The sequence below is a fragment of the Synchiropus splendidus genome, chromosome 3, assembly GCF_027744825.2.
Source record: "Synchiropus splendidus isolate RoL2022-P1 chromosome 3, RoL_Sspl_1.0, whole genome shotgun sequence".
NCBI lineage: Eukaryota > Metazoa > Chordata > Actinopteri > Syngnathiformes > Callionymidae > Synchiropus > Synchiropus splendidus.
In genome coordinates, this window is record NC_071336.1 from 3666850 (window position 1) to 3684959 (window position 18110).

At 40.8% G+C, this 18110-nt stretch overlaps 2 protein-coding genes across 15 annotated transcripts in view; one reads left to right on the forward strand and one right to left on the reverse strand.

Annotated features, from left to right (window-relative positions):
- Window positions 1–18110, reverse strand: part of sepsecs (Sep (O-phosphoserine) tRNA:Sec (selenocysteine) tRNA synthase) — a 219394-nt gene that overhangs the window by 88241 nt on the left and 113043 nt on the right. The window lies entirely within an intron of this gene.
- LOC128756153 (ankyrin-2-like) overlaps window positions 1–18110 on the forward strand; it is a 75826-nt gene that overhangs the window by 52491 nt on the left and 5225 nt on the right. For 9 of the 14 annotated variants that reach the window (XM_053860413.1, XM_053860416.1, XM_053860411.1 and 6 more), the window contains 12 exons: window positions 52–150; window positions 1775–1929; window positions 2013–2224; window positions 3989–4193; window positions 4262–4358; window positions 4443–4671; window positions 8024–8149; window positions 8236–8355; window positions 8583–8609; window positions 11964–11985; window positions 12839–16597; window positions 17179–17359. In XM_053860413.1, the coding sequence (XP_053716388.1) occupies window positions 52–150; window positions 1775–1929; window positions 2013–2224; window positions 3989–4193; window positions 4262–4358; window positions 4443–4671; window positions 8024–8149; window positions 8236–8355; window positions 8583–8609; window positions 11964–11985; window positions 12839–16597; window positions 17179–17359 (5232 nt within the window). The remainder of the gene's footprint in view (window positions 1–51; window positions 151–1774; window positions 1930–2012; window positions 2225–3988; window positions 4194–4261; window positions 4359–4442; window positions 4672–8023; window positions 8150–8235; window positions 8356–8582; window positions 8610–11963; window positions 11986–12838; window positions 16598–17178; window positions 17360–18110) is intronic. The other 5 variants (XM_053860422.1, XM_053860423.1, XM_053860424.1 and 2 more) reach the window with 5 other exon arrangements.

Here is an 18110-nt window from a genome sequence, read left to right on the forward strand (position 1 = left end):
CTCATCGTTCTCTTTTTCTCTTACTGCCGCATTTGGATTTTTATCACATAGCAAACTTCATCTGCCAAGCACACCCCCACCCCTTAATGAGGGGGAGAGTTTGGTTAGCCGGATTCTCCAGCTTGGTCCACCTGGGACTAAATTCCTTGGGTAGGATGGAGAACTTCTTGATGCAGAATAGACTATTGCATGAGTGCCCTGTTGTTGTGTGTGTGCGTTTGTGTGTTTGTGTACATGTATTAATGTTCTTGTATGGACCAATCCTTGTCAAGACACTGATCTTGGGAGAACTATTTGCTTTGTGAGGACATTCCGGCCTATCCGCATGGGGTTTTGAGTCAGAATAATTAGGTTATTATAGTTGGATTAGAGTTTAGTGCAGAGTCCTAGTTAAAGTTAGCCATGTGTTTTAGATGATTAGGTTTTGGGTGAGCGGCTCTGGGAAACATAATGGCAATGAGAGATCCTAACAAAGATAGTGTGTGTGTTTCAGCATACATACCGTAGTGAGCACCAATTTTGGAGAAAACACCTCCTTGTTGGGTCCTTATGCCTTTGTGTTGCCCTTTTGCTGGACCCCACAAGATTAAGCCTCAATTTGAAGATGAAGACTTCAAAACAACAAGGTCATTCTAATAAAGTTTAAGTCTAATTAAGTCCTGGTGAGTTTAGCCATCTGCTTTGGATGGTTTGGTTAAGGATGAGAGGTAGGGGAAAGCAATATGGCAATGAGCGGTCCCCACAAAGATGGTGCGAAAAAACTTGTGTCTGTCTATTTGTGTGTGTGCATGTGTTTAAGCGTAACTATCCCAGTGAGCGAAAACACCTCCTTGTAGGGCCCTTTTGCCAGAACCTACAAGGTTAAGCCTCAGTTTGACAACAATTTAACGATCAAATAAAGAAGGAATGTGTAAGGCGTGTGTCATCAGCTGACCCGGCAGTGAGCTGAGGAGTCTGTGCTGTCACCGCTCAAGTGCTGAGCTCGTTTCACCACATTTTTGTATTTGAAAAACACATTCTATTACCTCTATTACATCAATTTGAATTGTAATCATCGTTTAGGTCTGCCTGCATATTTTTTCATTGAGTGATGGTGTCATACGGCACTTTTTGGTTTTGCCGACTACCTGAAAGTTGCTTTTTTAGAACTATTCGGCCACAGAATATTTGGTGCATCCCTAATGCGCGTCTGGATGTTCCTCAAGCCCAAGGTAGGTGTCGGCGAATCTCAAAATTTTGTGAATTTTGCTCTTCTGCTTAATTTTCCTGCAAGAAAGAATTGGCAAAGTTCCCCACATCTAAGTTTGGTTTAGAGTCCTGGTTAAGTTAATCCCTTTCTTTTGGATGGCTAGAGAAAGCACTTTATCAATAGCTGACCCTACAAACATGTGACAAACCTGTGAATGTACTTCACAACCTAATGATCAACCACAAGGTCCATTCAGCCACCCATCCATGCATGGATATATATTATACACTTTCATGATTTATGAACAAAAATCGTCCAACCATCCATCCATCCGGCAAGGGAAAAAAATCTATTTTTGCAGTTCCAGTATCAGTGAAAAACACGTAGTGCTACAGTATACATCACAAGGCACTCATTGGTGGTCAATCTCATCCACTGAAGTGTCACAGAGCAGCCAGAGAGTGGCACCACTCCTCCTTTAGGCTGTGAATGAATGATGCATATTAGACCATGACGTTGTGTAGCGACATCTTCTGTAATCATTCTTCAATCTTCCTTCACACATGGACGTGTGCATCCCCACAGTCCTGTAGTTGTGGAAATCCCCCACTTTGCTTCATTGCGGGGAAAAGAACGAGAGCTCGTCATCCTGAGGAGTGACACAGGAGAGAGCTGGAAGGAGCATCACAGCGAACACACTCATGAAGAACTTCATTTGATGCTGAAAGGAATGAATCTGGGTATGTCTTTGTCAATGAGAAATTGCTGCACCTTCTTCTTAATTGCCCTAAACTATACTTATTTTGTGTCCTGTCATCCCTAGAACTGGACAAGCCTGACTCTTTGCAGAGAAAGCGTATATGCATTATTGTCACCAGGGATTTTCCACAGTACTTTGCTGTTGTTTCCCGTGTCAAACAAGACTGCAGTTTCATTGGTCCCGAAGGGGGTGTACTGAGCAGCTCAGTTGTACCCAAGGTGCAAGCAGTCTTCCCAGCTGGTGCCCTCACCAAGCGGATTAAAGTGGGATTGCAGGTACTTAAATCTAGTAAATAGGGTTTTTAAATTCCCATGAAAACCAAGATCTTTATTTTACATTAATAACTTTTAAACACAATGGGTCAAGTGATGTTACCAAGTGTCTCTTCTTCACAGTGCCTGATATAATGATGCTACAAGTGTCATTGTGTGTTTTAATGAGCCAGAGAAAATTGAAATGTTTTGAGGATTTGATGACGTTTTTACCACGTGTAACATTTATATGCGCAAAATACAGTGTTTGTTATAGGGTAATTTGTGAAGTATGTGTTGGTCATTGGTCAACAACATTCCATTGGTCATTGCTTTCATTTGCTATCCCACTAAAACCAGAATCAACTCATTTGCAGAACCCGCAGTGGTAGGACCTATTCTGTAAAGGTTAAAACTGGATGCACATTTTCCCTCAGAAAATTAATAAAGATATCTTCAGAGGTGTATAGTTGTCTGCTGATGAGTTGATTGTGGTTTTAGTGTGTCGCTGGTAGGACACATTTGGTAAGCAGACAGATTTGGTAAATCCAAATACTAACTGCTACTGGTACACAACAAAAGACTTGAGGGTATCAGTTAACACAATTAAATACACACAGAATACAAATAAAACATGAATAATAACTCAAATTGAGGGCGTTGAAAACTGTGACAAGAATTAAGGATGGCAGGGACGGGGGAAAACCCTGGAACAGATGGTGACCATCTGGCATGGCAGACTGGAACAAGGAAGCTTATATGCTGAAGTACAGTTTGGAGGATTGGTCCTAGCTGCGTGGTATTAGCTGTAGGAGGGGCGACAGGAGAACACAGGAACAGGAACAAGAACATACAACAATTGACTGACAAAATAAAAGCACTACAAGACAGAAACATGGCAACACAGTAAAATTGTTGCTGTCTCACATAAATTGTGACTCATTCAAGGATGACAGGACGCATGTGACAAAAAAAAGGACTGGCTTAACCCGCTCTCTTAATATTCAGCGGAATAACATTCAATCTGGCAAACAATGTTGCATCACCTCATTAAGTGATTTCGCAATCCATTGGTCACCATGTTTACAGTCAACAACAGATAGTGTTTGCATTCACTGTCAATTGCAGCGCTGCAAGTGAGGAATATATCAATGCCAAAAAAACAAGAAAAATGAAAAAATTGGATAAACTCAATATCATCACCTGCCTGGTTAGGTTTTAAGTCTGCAGGAAATCAATGCAAACTCAAGATGACAAAATAGGTGGAAAAAGACAGGCAGAAAATGAAAGGTAGAGTAGTTCATTTGAGAATAGGGATAGTGAACCATGGCAGGAAAATGTACAGCATAAGTTGACACAAAGAAAAGGTGGAATATTGGATTATGTTTGCAGGAAACTACTTGGGAGGGAAATATGGCTATATATTTTTGATGCCTCCAGAATTGGAATTTGATTAAGTGAACATTTTGAACACATACATTTTTATTGTCAGAAAGACAACCTTTATTCAGTAAGATAATCGTTTTTGTTGTTGCCTCCCCTCCGCCACATTCCACATGGCATCGGAAGGTGTGTAGTTAAAATTCATAACTATGTTGTTGTATAAAATGGTATTTTAAATGAGTTCATAAAAATATATTTACAGTTAGGAAGAGCGAATGATTTACCTGGTAAGAGGAAGAAATGTGGCTGATACAGTATCTTTTGAGTGTCATCACATTATTCAAGACTGTTATCCTCATCTGTTAAGTCATTGTGCTTCACCACAGTTAATGATGACATTTTCAGGCACAGCCAGCAAATAAAGACTTAGTCCAGAAGGTCTTAGGAAACAAGGCTATCCTCAGCCCCATCGTTACTCTGGAGCCCCGGAGAAGGAAGTTCCATAAACCCATCTCCATGACCATTCCTGTGCCAAAGAGCAGCTCTGATCAAGGATGCAAAGATTATGTTGGGGAAAGGCCAACTTTACGACTGCTATGCAGCATTACAGGTCTGAGGTCCCTCAAATTGCATGATATCTTAAAGGACATGCTACTCAACTTTTTTGTATGTATTTAGGTGGCACCACCCCGGCTCAGTGGGAGGATATAACAGGCACCACACCTTTGACATTTGTCAATGACTGCATTTCTTTCACCACTAATGTTTCAGCCAGGTAATGGGAGTAAATAATCTATTTATGTATTTAACATGCCAACATGCAGATATGCAAATAAATTCCTCTCTTTACAATTTTTAGATTCTGGCTCATAGATTGTCGGCAGGTCCTGGAGTCAGTCACCTACGCCACCCAAGTCTACAGGAAGGTTATCTGTGTTCCATATATGGCCAGGTTTGTTGTATTTGCAAAGATCCATGACTCCATTGAAGCCAGGCTGCGATGCTTCTGCGTGACAGATGACAAGATTGATAAAACACTAGAGCATCAGGAGAACTTCGCAGAGGTAGCCCGCAGCCGAGAGGTTGAGGTGCAGTAACATTTCACTTTTAAGTTTCATCCACATGTGTTTGTCTTGATGTACCTTGAGATGTTTATCTCTATGAACATATAAACAGTTGTGGTCAAAATTTGACATACACTTGTAAAGAACATAATGTCATGGCTCTCTTGAGTTTCCAGTTATTTCTACAACTCTGTTTTTTCTGATACAGTGATTGAAACAGATCTTTATCACAAAAAATAATGCAATTCTAATATTCGGTTCCATGTCCCTTGGCCATTTTCACTTCAATTAGGCACTTATGGTAGCCATCCACAAGTTTCTGGTTTAATCTTTGACCACTCTTCTTGACAGAATTGGAGCAGTTCAATTAAATTTGTTGGCTTTCTGACATGGTCTTGTTTTTTCAGCATTGTCCACATGTTCTCTACAGGGTTTAAGTCAGGTCTTTGGGAAGGCCATCATAAAACCTTAATTCTAGCCTGATTTAGCCATTCAATTACCACATTTGATGTGTGTTTAAGGTCATTGTTCTGTTGGAATGTTTTCCGGCCAGCGGCTTCTCAGGGAGTATAGAGACATGAAGAACCACAGCAGCACTGGGATGCAGTTTATTCCAGGTCAGCATCAGCATCTAGTTTTCAGTGGTGAGCATCAAAGAACCCAAAGTACAGACACATTAAATAGAGACTGGACTGAGGGTGTTCCTATTACACCGTCCAATACGCAATGTTTCACTCACAAACACATGACCATATTAGAATTGTAAGCAGTCCGATGCCTGGAAGTGTTGATTCGGTACACTAGGCTGGGCCATCATGACCTAACATTACAGATGATAGATGTCACTGTTTACTTACACAGGACACCAGATGTGGCGTATTTGGGAACGTGGCTGAACGTTCTTCACCTTCACCTTCACCTTCTTCTACCGCTTATCCGGGGTCGGGTCGCGGAGGCAGCATTCGGAGCAAGGAAGCCCAAACTTCCCAGTCCGCACAAACCTCCTCCAGCTCCTCCCGGGGGATCCCGAGGCGTTCCCAGGCCAGACCGGAGACATAATCTCTCCAGCGAGTCCTGGGTCTTCCCCGGGGTCTCCTCCCGGTAGGACATGCCCGGAACACCTCCCCAGGGAGGCGTCCAGGGGGCATCCAGATCAGATGCCCGAGCCACCTCAACTGGTTCCTCTCAATGTGGAGGAGCAGCGGCTCCACCCCGAGCTCCTCCCGGATGACCGAACTCCTCACCCTTTCTCTAAGGGTGCGCCCAGCCACCCTGCGGAGGAAACTCATCTCAGCCGCTTGTATCCGCGATCTCATCCTTTCGGTCATTACCCAAAGCTTGTGACCATAGGTGAGGGTGGGAACGTAGATTGATCGTTAAATCAAGAGCTTCGTCTTGTGACTCAGCTCCCTCTTCACCACGACGGTCCGATACAGCGACCGCATCACTGCTGCCGCTGCACCAACCCGTCTATCAATCTCACGCTCCCTTTTTCCCTCACTCGAGAACAAGACCCCGAGATACTTAAACTCCGCCACTTGAGGCAAGAACTCTCCACCAACCTGGAGAGAGCAAACCACCGTGTTCCGGTCGAGAACCATGGCCTCAGACTTGGAGGTGCTGATCCTCATCCCGGCCGCTTCACACTCGGCTGCAAACCGCCCCAGCGCATGCTGAAGGTCCCGGTCCGATGAGGCCAGCAGAACAACATCGTCCGCAAATAGCAGAGATGAAATTCTGTGGTTCCCGAACCGGATCCCCTCCGACCCCTGGCTACGCCTAGAAATTCTGTCCATAAAAGTGATGAACAGAACCGGTGACAAAGGGCAGCCCTGGTGGAGACCAACATGCACTGGGAACAGGTCTGATTTACTGCCGGCAATGCGAACCATGCTCCTGCTTCGGTCGTTCTGTTTGTGCAAAAGTGACTATTATTGTTACTGACCAAGTCCAGCATGGGTAGACCACGGTTCAACATTCCATTGGCGTTAGGAAACAGAACTGTTGCACATGTTTCTAATGAGAGATAAAGGTCTGGAGTAGGATTGAGGTGCGGTTGCTCTGTTGCCATTTGAGCTTGTTGTTCAACAGTCATTGTTGCACGTCGGAGACCATTCATGATGTTCATTTCTTGGCAACCATTCTCAGGGACAGTTTTCTCATCAGTGGTATGATACAACATGCCAAAAGAAAAATCACAGTTAATACAATTGTTGCTATTATTCTTATCTTATAAAATATGTGTCTCATTTACCTAGTTTTTCCTACATTTTTCCGTGTCACTATATGTAATGTGAATTTGGGTCTATATTATTATTGGTTCTAGTCTAGACTTTTAATTATTTAATTATTAACTGCCATTTTTACTGTCAATTCAATATTTTCAAATCACTGTCAAGTTTGAGTGCTTTTTATTTCATTTCTCCGTACACAACAGTCACTGGCATCCTGAGCTGAACTACCGCACATAGTCCCTCTCAACGTATTGAGCTAGATGTTTTTGTTTACACATCCAATAGCTATCGGCAATTGTGGTGGTCTTTTCACTAAAACAGTTGTCTAACCTACATTGTTTCTTGAGTTTTCCATACTCACATTGTTTCTACTCTTCTCTTAATTGATATTTTATTATATATTTGGGTCAAAAACATGGATCAGAAACAGGCAGGTTTGCATGGTACTTAACTGAAATATTGTTGTCATTAAGTCCCTTGGTTGACTTACCGAATGTCTTGATTGGTGCTCCTGTGGTTCCCATTCGTCCCGCTGCGAACTCGTCTCCTGGTGGAAGCCAAACCAGACATTCATTACTACAAATAAAATGTTTTAGCGTTTAATCTTGATTCTTAAATATTTCAATTTCAGTGCCCTGATTTTGAGCCATGACATTATGTTCTTTACAAGTGTACAGTATATAAACTCACTGTAGCACAAGCATATATATATATATATATATATATATATATATATATATATATATATATATATATATATATATATATATGTATGCTCAGATAAGCCATGTTTTGTTTGTGTTATTATGAATGCAGACCTACAACTGCATGTCTTTCTGAATTATATAATATGTCTGATAAAAATAATACATAAAAGCCAAACCAATGTAGTCAAGTCACCTTTTGTCAAGGTGAACTGCATCGGTGTGGTAGCACAAGCAACTTGAGTGACTTGAGAAAAATGTACTTAAACAAGCCAATGTGAAAATGATGTGAGTGCCTCTGAAAGTTGTATGAAGATTTTTTGATAGGGAAATACTCGACACAATCACACTCCGAAGGTGTCAAATAATGACTAGTTCCATGTGGAGTGTACAATGTGTGCATAAGAGATTATATATAATTTTACCTGTTCCCACCAGGTTCTAGAGGGAGAGCCAATCTATGCAGACTGTTTTGGCAATCTGGTGCCTCTAACCAAAAGTGGGCAACATCACCTTTTCAACTTCTTTGCCTTTAAAGAAAACAGACTTGCACTATTTGTCAAAGTGAGTCTAATTGCACCCATGATTACATGATTAAACAAAAAATGCAACTCACAAATTCATAAATATTTCTATTGTTACTGCTATAGGTGCGAGACAATATTCAAGAGCCTTGTGGACGTTTATGCTTCACCAAAGAACCAAGGAATCGGTCACCAACAGGCAATTCCATTTGCAACCTTAATATCAACCTCGATTCTCGTTGTCAGGTAAGTGCAAAATGCTCTTATTGCTGGTAAAATCATAATGATAATCATCATAATAAAAACGTTGAAAATTTGGTATAAGAGATTCAGATAATCTGGTGACAATAAGTTGAGTAATACCAAATGAATATACCTTTGACAAATTTTTTTTTTTTTGCAATCCTGGTTTGCATTATTTCACTTTTTACTGTTTTATCCACATTTTTTCTGCTGCCCAATTTACATAAAAGGACCCAGATTCAGACCAGCTGGATGAGGTAAAAGTAATTTGCTACTCCAATTTCGTACATCTGGGGTGACCAAACTGAGGCCCAATACAGAAAAACGTAAAAGGAGCAGGGCCCCTAGGGCCACTAATTAGCCGTTTTTAAATTGTTTATGGAAGAAAAAACATCCTTTCATACAATAATTTTGGATGATTTATTCAGATGTTTTCGTAGCTTCTTGACAGAATAGCACCTACATTTTCTATCAAAGTTCAGAAAAAGGACCTTAAAGCCGAAAATGGGATGGGAACATTTGAAGCTTGCCATTTACGCAGTTTGGTTCAATAACACACCCAGATAGCAAGTGTTTCTGTGTAGAGATCTGGCCAAGAACCTTAAAATACATCTGATCTGAAATGGTGGTGGGCACATTTCACTCCACATTTATGTTTACATTTTCATAATAATGTGAACAACACTCATTCAATCAAGTGTCATTTATTTATTTCGTCTGGGTTCACCACAAGACAGAACTAACTGCAAAATTGCGGCAGGCAGCTTTGTGGAATTTAAACAAAGTCTGCTGTACAATATGAGGGCTTATGTTGTTATCACTTTGCATAAGCAGTTAGCAGATAACTGTAACTTCAATCTGAGTAACGGCATGTTTATATTACAGTTTTGGAGTACATATAGGGGATGGACAAAATAATGGAAACACCTTAAAGCTAAAAAAGCTTAAAGGTTTTTCCATTATTTTGTCCAACCCCTGTACAACAACGCCCACAGGCGATGAGACAGGGGAGGCTGTAGTTACATAGTAGACAGAGAGCAAGTGAGCAAATTTGATGAGCTCAGATTTCGAGGAGGAATATCCATCCCCTGATGAAGATTTGAGTGATGCTGCTGTTACAACGCATAAATATGACATGAGTCCACAGGCAGCGCACACTGGAGCTGATGCTTTCCTGTGTGGCAGAATTGAGGGAAAAGAAAAAAACTACGAAATGGCACACAGTACAGATGTAACCTACAGTGATAATGCCTAGCCATCAGCAGCAGCATTGTCATTATAGTTGCTTCAGAGATGGGGAAGAATGTCTACAGTGGGTCAGAAAAATATCAATAAGAGCATTGGAATGTGGTGAAAGTGAGTTAGGACTAACAGAATGCAGCAAAATTGGGAAAGGAGTACAACGCCACTTTGAGAGTTTCACCCAAAGCATGATAAACTAAGGACACGCAGGCACGCTTACTGCAGAGACTTGAGATAGGGTTCAGTTGCATATAAATATTTACAGTATATCTTTTATTAATACAAATACTTCCTAAAAAAACACAGCGGTTCCAAAATCCCGAATAAAAGGAAGGAGACTAGAGTGAAGCTACAACTTATCAAGGCGGAGGACAGCGTCAGAGGCACTGGGTCCTAACAAACAACAGCAAATCAAACTGCACAAAACTGAAAGTGTCCTACGTTCCCAAAATCACCGCACACAACGACCGCCAAGTCAGCTCCAACACCGAGCCCCAGCAGCTAAAAGACGCAAACACAATTTGTCTCTCTGCAAACTCAAAGACCAGGTCACACAAGAAAATGAATAAACAAACTGACTGACCAAATTAATAATGAACTAATAACAGAAGAACATCTAACAAAACCCAAAATGAACAAATCACAAGAAACAAAACCCGTGTGAAGTAAGAACCCAGTCGTACAAATGTAACGCAATACAAAAACGTGCATGAAGAAAATCACACAAACAAAATAAACCAAAATGGACTAAACTAAACAGGGAAAGAAATTACTATACAAAAACAAATCTGGACAAAACAGAGCAAAACAAATCAATACCAAACTGCGCAAAATGAAAAGCAACAATAAAGCTACAACAAAACAGCAGTGGTTCCTCCTGTCTGGTGATGCACTGTAACGGCTCCAATGGGATACATCTAGAAACCAAAGAGGTAGTGGTCAATACCAGATACCATACCAGACTTTGGCCCATGACAATGAACTTGCCCAGAGAGCAGTACAGCTGCCAGTCAATATATGTTTAAAACTAGCCAAGAGCTCACTAAAAATGCGAGTCAAAATGATGAGGGAGGACAAGAGTTTACCATCCATACAAGTCGACAGTTACCGCAACTATCGAGTACGTTTAACTGGCACCTGACGGGTGACCAGAGAGAGGAGAGAGCTGGGGGGCCAAATTGCCACTTAAGTAGCCACAGCGTCCCCTGGTGATCGGTCGGCTCATGCCACTAAGTGTGACAGTGTTGTCCGGCCAGTGAGTTCGACAAATCCAGAGAGCAGGAGGAAACCCGAGAGAACCACAGAGGTCACAGAGGATGCAGACTTAGTTTATTCCAGATCAGCATCAGCATCTAGTTGTCAAGGCTCATTATCAACGATCAGCATCAGTGGTCAGCATCAAAGTAGTCAAAGTACAGATACAATTAAGACTGGACGAAGGGCGTTCCACAAATCCAACACAATACAAACAAACACAAGACCATATTAGAATATCAGATTGCTGGAAGTGTTGATTATGATTTCCCCGAATCCAGGACACTTGGCTGGGCCATCATGACCTGACAAAACAGATGATAGATATCCCCATTTTCTTCCTATGGAGACCAGGTCTGACGTACTTAGAAACTTGGCAGAACATTCTGTATGTTTATTGTTAATTTTTTGCAGTTTAGGGCGACCGCCGAATGCCCAAGACGCCCTCTTGCTAAAAGCCTGGTCACATGACAGCCGGCGCTCTGATGAAATCCTGCTGGTTGTCATGCGTCCACTCCTCCCTACTCGCTGCTTACTCGGCACCTGCATGTCATGAACGGGAAAAAGCTGTGCACGGAAGCGCATCAACATTAAGTACACCATTTTGTCAATGCAGTGCTCTCTGTCTCAGACTCCTGCTGCAAGTGGCCAGTATGTCAGTATATCATAACATAATAAAGTCTCAAGGGATTGACCAAAGTATGGCGTCTCACGTCGAATTTAATGTTTTTTAGTTGTCCTTTTGACAGAATACTTGCTGCTTGCTGTAAGGTTTTTTCTATTTTTTGCCTCCTTGAAGAGGTATATAAAACATCTGAATAAAAAATATGTTATGGTTCATTTTTTCACATGCTGTGGTTGTCAACACATTGCTGCACAACCTGGTGCAGCGAATAGAGTGGTGATCAAATAGCTAATGCAAATTAGAACCTAAATATGACACTGTGGGCTGTAGTAGTAGTTTGGACACCCCTGTTTCACAAGTAATTCCATGCGACAACGTGTATTTCCGGTATATTTAAATGATTGTTTGGTGTTGTTTTTTTTTCTGTTTTGTAATTGCTAAGAAAAATAGAACCATGAAAGAGTAATTGTTTTCCCTTTCTGTTTTCTAGACAAGGAGAACCCAAGTCAAATGTGAGACGTTTTTTATGTTTTCCTACATTTAGCTGTTTTAATGTCAACAAACCTGCCTCATGCTGTGGGGTAATGAATTTAGTACAATAATGGCAAACTCCTTTCCTAATATTTAGCATGACCTCACACACTTGTCAATGCATGCGCTTGAAATATGTTATGTATCTAAATTTGTCTTGCTACTCCCTGTATTAACCCCTTGATGTGCAGATTCAGTCTGAGCTTCACCAGTGGTGCTCAACCATTCAATCACGATCCACCTGTAGATCATGGACTTAATGAGATTCAATTGTCGCAAGCTGTCCTGACAGCAGAATCCAATCATCCCATTCTATTTGTTGCAGTTCCATGTTCCTGTACGGAGGGATGAGAACTTGCCTTGCTAAAATTGCTTCAAATATAGATGGACTGGTATTTCATTTACACTTCCTGTTCATTGAGTCAAAAATGCTCTTCACAGTTCAGAAGAGCATTGGGAGGGCCGATGGTGCTACAAATGCTTTAGGTATCATATTTAATAATTATAAATATAAATCACTAATTATTACAAAGTCGTTTATTATGTGGCTGTATCAGTTTGGAGTATGTGTTGCAAGTTCACAATTGAGTGGTGTTTCGCAAGTGTTTTTGAACAAGGTGAACTTGTTGATTTCGACAAACTACAAACATTCGAAGTAGATGCAGATAGATTAGAAAAGGTTGGGCACCCCTGGTTTAGAATGAACTGATAGTGCTTAGTTTGCCACTGTGTGTGTGATGCTATGTGATTCTATATTCTGACCAAGTTTTCTTTTCCCCTTTCATTTTAATTGGTTTAATTTTTTATCCATTTCTTGATTCTTCTGTGCATAAGATGAAGACTCCATGACATCAGTCCACCATGACCCAGATCTTCTATCTGACTTATCAAAGATGAAACAGGATCTGATTAAAATGAGTGCCATCTTGACGGCAGAGTCCACAGAAAAGTTCCATACCTTGCAGGGTCCTGCTTTGGTGGGAGGATCTGTAGAGGTTTCTGAAGAACCATTAGAAATAATGGAGAAGGACTTAGAACAAGTAAAAGAGGACCTTGAGAAAGTCAGCAAGATCCTCAGGAGCGGAAGCTTTGAAAGTGGCACATCCAGTAGAGGAAATGATTGCACCTACATCTCAAACAGTGACAGTGACAAACCGATCTTGCTTGGAAGCCATCCCAAATTTGTGACCACAAGACTGAAAGATGTTAAGGAAATTGATGAGCTTCAAGAGTGCCGCATAGATGCAAAATTTAAAGTGAAGAAAAATTCTCAGACTGAAAATCTAAAGCCACAAGTACAATCACATGTTAAAAGCAACGCAAATGCTTGCAATGTCAAAAAGCAAGCAAGGAAGGGGAACTCAACCCACTCTGCAAACGCTTATATGGTAAAGCCAGAGCAAAGCCCAGAGTTACATGTATCCCCAAATGTTGAAGTGACACCTATTGGCTCAACAAAAGACACAGTCAAAGCCTTACAGGTGAAAATGGAAAACGAGCAATGGCAAAAAAAAACGATGGTAATTGGGGGTAAGCATGTTTCATGTAAACCACGTACAACCAATGAAAGCACTATATTAAAACAAACTCTAGCAAAAACGACAAAAGTTGGTGAGAAACACAGCCCAACCCAAACCATGTCTGTAAAAGCAATCATACAAGCATTCCAAGCACCTCAGGTATCCTCAAAGAACAAATTTGTGCCATGTGAACTTAAAACCTCTACGACTGAAGCAACTTCTGATGTCTCCTTGTTAGTGCCTGTCTTTGAGTCTGAGGTTTTGTCATATGATATTATACCACTAGAGATAGAGAATGTCCAGTCAATAAGTCATGAAGTTTTTGAAATGAAATCAGTGCCAAGTGAAACTGCAGATACCTGCACTTCTGTCTTGGATGAAGGCTCAGTGAGTGCCAAGGATGAGGATGCAGCAAAGTCCTTTGGTACCAGTTCTGGACATTGTGGAGTACATTCACCGTGCTCAGACAGTTACAAAGAAAATACACAGGCTACATCCCCACACAGTGCCAGCATTTCCAGTCAAATTGGACAAAAAAAGAAAGACAGTGGAGGGTCAGAAGCTCCCTTGCTAGTAACACCTTGCCACACATTAGTGACAGAATTCACCAAACAAATCACACTGACCAAAGCTGATGATGAGAATGGGCGCGAGTCTCCATCTGCCATATATGTTAAACCCAATTTGTCCGGGTCAATCAAAGTTATTGAGAGAGTTTCTGACACTTTGGACTCTTCTTTTTGCGATGATGATTGGCAGGTTTCTGCTTCCTCTTCAGTACAATTCAAGTTGCCTTTACATCAAGATTCAGACTCGCTCAGCGATCGTGCTGATCATTCCATGACTATAAGTCTGAAAGACTCCCTCGATGGTAGTCCACTCATGGAAGAAAGCTCTTCTTATAAGTCACCAGACTCAATTGAACCAAGCCCAACCAAAGACTCTCCTCCCCATGACTCCTTAGAAAACAGTCCTCATGAGAAAATTGTCCCGTCCCCTTTCCCATCCATCCTTTCTGATCCATCCAAAACAATTGTCAAGCCTCAGGATGCAGTACAAGATAACCTGGACAACAATGATGCTCAGTTCATATCTGAGGAGAAAATGTTGGCTATAGCTGAACAATTTAGTGAACAAGAATCAGAAAATAAATGTAATGATGAAAGTGACACAGAAACTGATGGAACAGAATTACTGCAGCCCATCCATGAATGTGCTTTGTCAATTGACTGTGAGATGAATATACCTAGTGAGGATGTAGGGATAGTTCATTGTGTTTCCACCTCAATTTATACACAACATACCTCTCCCTTTTCAGCAGGTCTGCACGAAGAGTCACGCAAAAAGGAAGTCGACAAACACGCAGCAGCATATATCACTTCAGGGGAACCTCACGTTCAGCAAACTGAAGTAAAAACCCATTCAGAAGAGGCAGAGGATGAACAGTTAGATGTAATTGTCATCAATGAAAACAGGTTGAGCATGCATATCGGACATAGTTTATGGAAGACGCGAGAAACCATTGAAGATGGTAGAGAGTTGCTGGTCAACAATATTGATAAAACAATTTGCAATATATCAGATGAAAAACAAGAAGAGACAAAGAGGCCAAAACCCATTGAGAATAGTGCAAAAGAACAAAATATCCAGACAGAATCCAGGGGAGTAACTGCAGTGATTTCTGCTGATTTTGTACCCTGTGCGACACAAGATGAGCTGAGGGATCTAAATCTGGCCTTAGGCGATGGGTCTTTGGAAATAACTCCACAGACAACACCTGGTAGAACACCAACAGAAGAAAGCACACCCAATAGCGAACCCAGCTCTTTTCTTTTTCAGGAAGGAAAACTTTTCGAAATGACACGAAGTGGTGCTATTGATATGACAAAAAGAAATTATGAGGAAGAGGGCCCTGGGTTTGCTTTTTTCCAAATAGGTGAACAGCCTTTTGAAGAGATTCAAGATAACGAACAAGCAGTGAGAAGTGCAGCTTCACCTCCTCAAGTTGGTCTTAATTTGACATTACAGTTCAAAGAACAAGAGCATGACAACCTAAAGAGAAAAACTACTTCTCAACCTGTGGTTGATGTTGATATACCCTGTAAAAGGGAGGCCTCTGAATGCAAGATGCCTGAAATGTGTAATTTTGGCACAGGGAGTAGTATAACCCTCAATCAGATAACTACGAGGGATGGCGCAGTTGAGATAAATGCCTTTGAAAGTTCCTATGAAAGCATAATAGAACACATTCATACAACAGAAACAACTGTTGTACGAGCTCTTCCTCCTGAGCACTCCCTGGAAGAGGCACAAGCAGCTGTACAGGCCTCTACACCACTAGGTATGCCCAAGCAAAGCACTTCATGTGGCACAACAAAGATCCCTGACAAAATACAAGCAAAGTCTGTTTATCACTCAAGAGCTAATTACACAAATGCCTCCCCATCAAAGAAGGACAGCTCCTCCGGTGCAGTCTCCAAATCTAAAATTCCAATCAAGGTCAACTATGCCAAACCTGATCTCCATATTAAGTGTAGCGAATCAAAACAACACAAAAAGGATAAGGCAGCTATAAAAATGGACACAAGGAGAAAATCTGTGACCGAAGAAGGTTCCGCTCTGGACGTCAAAACCAAAACATTATCGAGCAAATCTCAAAGTTTCTGCAAAGAGGACTTAACAAAATCAAGTCCCACCAAAAGCACTGGCTCTCCGACTACCGTACATTCCACCTCATCCAGACGTTTTCAGTCAAAGCTACCACTCCGTCACAAAAGCGTACTGTCAGCGACTTCACAGACACCTCCGAAGCACAGCAGTGATTTCCTCAAACAAAATAGTTTCTCCATGGAGGAGATCAGTGGCAAAGAACAGCTCACCCTGGCAAAAACAGAGCATGAACTTCTGAAAACAGGTGCCCATTCTGGACTCATTGACACATCATTCTTAGTGAGCGACTCTTGCTCCAAGGCACAAGACACATCTTCAGGAGACATTTTTCCTTCAAGGGTGGTGCAGTATCCTTCTAAGCCCCAGATGCATCAAATCCCAGATGACAAAGTCCAAAGTCAAGGTATCCCTTTAAGAAGCTCTACAATATTTCTCTTTAGGTGTGATTGGTCTGTCTACCTCTTTAATAGCATTTGCACTGTCCAGGAATGTGCTGTATGTGCTTCAAACGTATCTCTTACTTTAATGTTTTTTATGAATGATATTTCTCACAGGATGTATGTGTTAACAGTAATTATATGGTCTTAATATTATCTGTTCATTTGGGGCGTCATTCTCCATTCATTTGGGTTTGCACATCTTAACTTTGAAGGAAAAAAATGGAAATAGAACACACTTACCAAAGCCATGTTCAAAGCTATGTTCAGCTTTTCTGAATTATGATGATCATGTGATAAGACTTTCGTGGTGATTAAAGAACCTGTGTGTTGGATTACACTTCACTACAATGGCAGTTTGGAAAAACATGACAAACTAAACAATGAAATTTGTTTAGCCACAGCTTTCCTGCAATATGAGGACTACTCCAGGTCCCACTTATTATTTATGTGTATTAATTGTAGTTTTATTTTCTAAGATTTATATTAAGAGCGCTCTGAGATAATTGCTTGCAATAAAACACCATTTTCTTCTGCATTCCCTCAGCTCTATATGGCAAGAGTGCACAGTCGGGATCTTCTGTCACAATTATTCCAGATGAAGAAGTGCAATCTAGTTTGTTGTGTCTTCAACAAACAGCAGCACCATCAGCAACAGATGTTACACCCACAGATTGTCTTAACAATATCCAACTTGGAAGTCTTCAAGTGCACAGTGAACCAAAACAGTAAGTCCTTTTGGTGTAAGTGAAATTAAGAATGCTCATTATAAATTACATTTCTCAACTTCTCTGTATGCCAGTCCTACCACAAAGTTATGTCTGTGGATCAAGCCTTTTCAACAACCCTTTTAAAATTGTATTTAAAATCTAGTCTTAGGTCAAGTACATCTCTTGCAGGTAAGAATATCATGGGAACTCATGGGAGTCACAATACTACCAATAAAAAATAGATCAATGAAAATGTGCTTTTAGCTCACTTCTATCATTATTACTGCTTAAAACTGTCCAGCATCTATTTGTATGTTATTATCTAACTATAAAGCAGAAAACTGTTCCACAATCTCGAATGAATAAAACCTCTAACATTGTGAGTTGAGGTTAAAAATTAATATCCATTGCTTATAGATTTTTGTATTGTGCTTTTTTGCTCCATTTGAACATACAAATCCTGGATGACAAAGTTAAAGTTCCTATAAAAAGCTCTTCAATATTATATCTTTTAACGTGTGTCTGTGTGGTCAGTCATACTGAGGTCCGTACTGTAAGGAAAATAAAAATAAAAACAACAGAGAACATCACAAAGCATTTCCTTATGTGTTGTTAATGAGACAATACCGTCATGTCTCCATCAACTAAATATAACTATAATAATACGGCCACCTTTGGTTCTACCAAGAATCAACATTCATATTTAGTACTGAGGCAGCTGAAACAGGCTGATTTTGATGTATGTTTTTGCGTGTTGGTCTCAAATTGG